At 35.3% G+C, this 6,478-nt stretch overlaps 1 protein-coding gene across 1 annotated transcript in view; it reads left to right on the top strand.

Annotated features, from left to right (window-relative positions):
- Positions 1-6,478, top strand: part of LOC106460105 (solute carrier family 23 member 1-like) — a 47,431-nt gene that overhangs the window by 36,844 nt on the left and 4,109 nt on the right. Inside the window, exons 9-10 of the mRNA XM_022386742.1 lie at positions 2,968-3,109; positions 4,455-4,708. Coding sequence (XP_022242450.1) covers positions 2,968-3,109; positions 4,455-4,708 — 396 coding nt within the window. The remainder of the gene's footprint in view (positions 1-2,967; positions 3,110-4,454; positions 4,709-6,478) is intronic.

Raw genomic sequence — 6,478 nt, 5'->3', positions numbered from 1 at the left:
CTTTTTTCCTTTAAGCTCTTCCCGGTAAGTGACCAAATTTTTGCTTTTTTCTTTCTTTAAGCTCTTCCCGGTAAGTGACCAAATTTTTGCGTTTTTTCTTTCTTTAAGCTTTTTCCGGTAAGTGACCAAAATGTTTGCGTTTTTTCTTTCTTTAAGCTCTTTCCGGTAAGTGACCAAAATTTATTCCGTTGTTTTTTTTTTTGTTGTTGTTGTTTAATTTTTGAATCATACGTTGACTTTCATACTGACGATAAATATGAATGTTCTTTTAAGGAAATCCAACTTTTATTAATGATTATAAAAGAAAATTCAAAGTTATCAAAATGCGTTTATCTGCCCAGCAATGCCAGGTGGTTAGGGTGCTCGACTCGCAATCTGCGGGTCGCGGGTTCGAATCCTCGTCCCACCAAACATGCTCGCCCTTTCAGCCGTGGGGGCGTTATAATGTGACGGTCAATCCTACTATTCGTTGGTAAAAGAGTAGCCCAAGAGTTGGCGGTGGGTGGTGATGACTAGCTGCGTTCCCTCTAATCTTACACTGCTTAATTAGGAACGGCTAGCGCAGATAGCCTTCGTGTAGCTTTGTGCAAAATTCAAAAACAAACAAACAAGCGTTTATCTAGCCTTCTCTGTCTGGTGTATTGTTTTTTTGTAATACTAAAGGAATACCACATATTTTTTTTTACATTTTTCAGAAAGTTAAGTTTGATGGTTTTTGTTTGTTCGCCTTAATGATACCTTATGCAAACAGTGAGATAAACGGTCAGGTCAGTGATCCCTATGGCTCAAGCACAGCCAACCCTAATTTTGAACTGTAAGCAAAAGCCGTTGCCTTAAGTGGCTATTGTAAACCAAACAGTGAAATTAGCTGTCACTCCCATAATACATCCACAGGTAAAATTGCAAAGCGTATTTAGTTTAGTAGCACAACGTCTCGAACCCGAGACCTTTGGACCTCGAATCCCAAACATGTTATATAACTTTAAGAAAGCAGCAGTGACCTCTATAGGCGTAGTGTTTTCTGACATACTCACGTTGATCCTAGCACATATGAAACTCTAAACGGGATCTTAAAGCGACTTTTTAATATTATATATCATAGTACAATATCAAACTTTAATATGTTATCATTTTTAAATATTAATTAACTACTAACTAACTGACACGTCTAGCAAGTTTTGAAGTGTTCCATATGAACTTTTAACTATTCTGTTCTGAGACATCAAGGTATTCCAAGCTTATTCGGATCAAAGATAAGTGCAGTTGTTTATCATTTTAACTGATCTATCTGGATTAAACTAGTTTCATTTTAACTGATCTATCTGGATTAAACTAGTTTCAGTTTGTATGGTAAATTTTGTTTTCTCCTGAACGATGCCTTATGAAAACAATGGGCTAAATGACCAGGTAAGTGTGTTTGTTTATTTGAAATTAAGCACAAAGCTACACAATGGACTATCACTGCTCTGCCAACCATGTGTATCGAAACCTGTTTTCTATCGTTGTAAGTCTTTAGACATACCGCGGTACCACTGGGATCCCAGGTCAATTACCCCCACGGCTTGTAACCATGAATGAAGCATTTCTTGAAATACAATTATGTTCATATGAAAATTAGTACGGTAAAGGTCAACTTTCAGAAGTATCATGTGTTGTATGCTTGTGGTCGTCATGTATACATTTCATAGGACATCTTTTTTTTTTAATTAATTGAAAGGGACATTATTTTCGTAAGGCAGCGTCGTCGTGGTATAGAGGGAAAACAACTGTGGCGTTTGTTTCACGCAAGCCGTCATATCATAGCGCCCCCTATGTCTGAAAGGGCAAGCATTTTCGGGAAAAGGATTCGAACACTCGACCCTAACCACAAGGCCATGTCGGGCTCGTAGCTCAGTCACTATAATTTTTGTAAAAGAGCGAGAAACAATATTAAAAACCGGAGTAAATAGAATTAATAAAACGTTGATTGATAATAAAGTCTGTGGTAATTAAATCAGCGCTGAAAATGCTGAGTTTCTGTTTCAATGAAAAACTAAAGCACTGGAGACAGAATAATTTCGCAATTGCGAAGTTAAGCCTATCGCTTGTTTATCGTTAGCTACGTTAAAATATATATATTATAACCCCAATAGCACAGCGGCATGTCTGCGGAATTACAACGCTAGAATAGAAACGGGGTTTATATACCCCTGATGGGCAGAGCACAAATAGCCCATAGTGTAACTTTGTGCTTAACTTCAAACAAAAAAATAACAATTTGTAGTTGAAGAAATAAAACGCTTTTCTTTCAGTTAGTGTTGTGGACTTTGCGTTATTTTTACCGAATAATAATAAATAGCCCGCCCTCGATAGAAACTATTACAACAGCTCGCTTGTGTTCTTCACAATACTTTTGATTTGACCTTAACGTTTATAGGTTACACCCACAATTACCTTTCATTAAGCTATTAATTTAAATTAAGTTTATGAGTATCTTTGAAAACGTTTTGTTAATTCATTTTGTATTTCACTCTTTATATTTTTGTCACGTAAAATGTCAATAAACTTTCGTTCACAGATTTATATTTATAACATTACGACAATGAAAAAAATCTACTGACAGATGTCATGATCATTTAATAGCATGTAATCAATTCTAGACAAACTAAGGACTTTTCAGTCTTAAAAATAAATTCGATGGTGTAACTCAATGATTGTTTTAATGTCATGATGAATGATACAATTTCCATTTAACTGTTGTTTGATAATTAATTAATAGCATCATTCACGTTTTCTTCCTCAATATTCAGCTAATAATTCACGATACTTAAAAAATATTACGCACGACAATCCTGTCAAATAGTAAATGTATATTCAAACACCTGTAGGTGTTACTGACAATTGTCATCGTTTGGGTCTTCTGTGCTATCCTCTGTAGGTGTTACTGACAATTGTCATCATTTGGATCTTCTGTGCTATCCTCTGTAGGTGTTACTGACAATTGTCATCGTTTGGATCTTCTGTGCTATCCTGACAGTATCTGGTGCTTTAAAACCAACTGACCCAGCTAGAACAGATTTACGGTTACAAACACTCTACTCCAGCCCTTGGTTTAGGTTTCCTTATCCAGGTTAGTATGCGTATAATGTATTTGGTATATCAGATGTCATGCTTTGCAATGAAAAGTCTTTCAAACTCATCATAGTAATAATTGCATAACGATGAGCCAAGTAATGTCATAAATCCAAGTAGATCTTAAGTTCTGGTTTATCAACAGAAATTAGTCAATAAGTAAAATGCGCTTTGAAATTTTAAAATGTTCATTTCTCTATGACAACAAAAAACACTTTACATTAAAGAAATATTTCAGTAACCTTATAACTGATTTGGTTTAGTCAGCAAACTTTATTTTAACTTATAATACTTTTTTTTTGCGTAACAAAATCTAAAATGAGTTTCAAAACATTTCAGTATGACCAATAACTACATACTGACTTCGTAAGATTGAAGAAAACGAGTATTAAACACATAGAGGGCCTAACACGCTTTCTTTTACGTTTAGGAACACAAGTGTTGTTATTTTATCTAGGGACTTTTGTATATGCTGTTACACGCATTTCCAAAATCAAGAATAAGATAAAAATTACGGATTAAAGATTAAACAATAAAAAAAAACACTTAATAGATATCCCTCTCGTTTTTCTAGAAATGTAAATTATCTTAATCTACTTTAATTACGTGTTATCTTTTATCCTAATTTACTTTAATGGCGTGTTATCTTTATCCTAATCTACTTTAATGACGTTTTATCTTTTATCCTATTCTACTTTAATGACATGTTACCTTTTATCCTGATCTACTTTAATGATGTGATATATTTTATCTTGATGTGCTTTAATGAAATTTTATCTTTTATCCTGATCTACTTTAATGACGTGTTATCTTTTATCCTAATTTACTTTAATGACGTGTTATCTTTTATCCTGATCTACTTTAATGACATTTTACCTTTTATCCTGATCTACTTTAATGCAGTGTTATATTTTATCCTAACCTACTTTAATGACGTGTTATCTTTTATCCTAATCTACTTTAATGACGTGTTATATTTTATCCTAATTTACTTTAATGCAGTGTTATCTTTTATCCTAACCTACTTTAATGACGTGTTATCTTTTATCCTAATCTACTTTAATGACGTGTTATCTTTTATCCTAATCTACTTTAATGACGTGTTATATTTTATCCTAATTTACTTTAATGCAGTGTTATCTTTTATCCTAACCTACTTTAATGACGTGTTATCTTTTATCCTAATCTACTTTAATGACGTGTTATCTTTTATCCTAATCTACTTTAATGGCATGTTATCTTTTATTCTAGTTTACTTTAATGGTGTGTTATCTTTTATAACTGGTGCATTTTAAAGTGATTTTTTAAATTTATTTTTCCATCTTTTATTAATTTCTTTACAGGACAATGGGGTTTACCAACAGTGAGCACAGGGGCAGTTTTTGGAATATTAGCTGGAATATTAGCTTCAGTAGTGGAATCGGTTGGTGATTACTACGCATGCGCCCGGCTAGCTGGAGCTCCCCATCCTCCAACAAGCGCTATAAATCGTGGAATATTCGCAGAGGGAATTTCCTGTGTTCTGTCTGGAATATGGGGATCTGGCGGTGGCTTGACGTCGTACAGTGAAAATATTGGGGCAATCGGAGTAACAAAAGTACGTTTTAAGTTTATTCGTTACTGGATGGTTTAACTCAAGAATATATTTTTGAAAATATAGTTTTTGTCCTTACGACTTTATGCGCACGTGGCTAAACGGCAAAGTCAGAGACCTCTATAGGGATTATGTACAGCTATACTTAATTTTGAACAAAAGTAAAAGGCAGCCAGCTAGTAGCCTCCTCCACCACAAGGTCTCTGTTTAGCTTTTCACAAGTGAATAACAAGAGTGACTGTCACCTTTTATAACACGTTCACAGCTGAAAGTGTTTTGTTTGTAATTAAGCACAAAGCTATAAAATGGGCTATATGCGCTCTGCCCACAACGGGTATAGAAACCAGGTTTCTAGCGTTGTAAGTCCGCAGACATACCGTTGTGCCACTGGGGGCAATTTAAAGTGAGGAGCGTGCTTATCGACATCACGTCTCGAACCTTGGATCTTGTGATTCGTTGTCCGTCATGTTAACCACGAGGACACGCCTGTTTCATACAAAACAGATTATGTGAGTACAATAAAAATTACCATTTAAAAATAAAGCACTAGATACTTTGACATAATTAAGAAAAAAAAAGGTGCTGAGCTTTTGGTACTGTATGTGAAATTCATGTTTTTATGAAACCACCTTGAAATTTTATAATACTTAATGGGCCTCTCTTTACTATTCTTCCAGACCAGACATAGAGCTAACCAGTTTCTGAAAGATATGTATGATTGTTTGTTTGTTTCTAATTAAGCACAAAGCTACACAATGGGCTATCTGTGCTCTGCCCACCACGGGTATCGAAACCAGGATTCTAGCGTTGTAAGTCTGCAGACATACCGCTGTGCCACTGGGGGGAGCTGATACGTAGGAGATTAATTCAGTCCATGTATTGTAAATGAGTTCTTCAATCTTAATTCCTATAATTCATGTATTTTTTTTTTCAGAACACATTTTGTGATATCTCACAAATCTTCTATCGGACTGAAACCGGGTGATTAGAGAGGTCATGGGAGCAAGATGATCTTGTATTTTTTCAAATGTTCCTTGATCATTTGCTGGTATGCTTAGGGTCATTGTCCTGTTGCAAAATAAATTTGTGGCATCTGAAGAGTTACGCTGGATGTTTTAAGGTTTTATTACTCAATAGTATTCCTATACATTTCTCCATTAACAGTTTCTTTGATGAAACGAACCCCCCCCACCTGAGAAGAAAACTTTTCCTGGTCTCCTCCACTTGCAAGCCTTCCTATTGGACACATGTGGGTTGTCTTTTGTTTCATTAGTCTATAAAACACATTTCCAGAAATCGTGTTCCTTGAGCACATAGATTAGACCAACTGCCTTCCCTCTATAATCTATCAAAATTAGGAACGGCTAGTGCAGATAGAGGGAGCTGTATACTAACTGCCTTCCCTTTAATCTATCAAAATTAGGAACGGCTAGTGCAGATAGAGGGAGCTGTAGACTAACTGCCTTCCCTCTAATTTATCAAAATTAGGAACGGCTAGTGCAGACAGAGGGAGCTGTAGACTAATCGCCTTCCTTCTAATCTATCCAAATTAGGAACGACTAGTGCAGACAGAGGGAGCTGTAGACTAATCGCCTTCCTTCTAATCTATCCAAATTAGGAACGACTAGTGCAGACAGAGGGAGCTGTAGACTAACTGCTTTCCCTCTGATTTATCAAAATTAACAGATAGCCCTTTTGTAGTTTTTCGAAACTAACAAACACCTAAAGTTTGAGCAATTCTCTTTAAAATATCCCCATTTTTATGAAGTGATG

This window comes from Limulus polyphemus, unplaced genomic scaffold (assembly GCF_000517525.1).
Source record: "Limulus polyphemus unplaced genomic scaffold, Limulus_polyphemus-2.1.2 Scaffold710, whole genome shotgun sequence".
NCBI classification, from domain to species: Eukaryota; Metazoa; Arthropoda; class Merostomata; order Xiphosura; family Limulidae; genus Limulus; species Limulus polyphemus.
The sequence above is the reverse complement of the archived record's forward strand: the minus strand, read 5'-3'. Positions and strand labels throughout refer to the sequence as shown.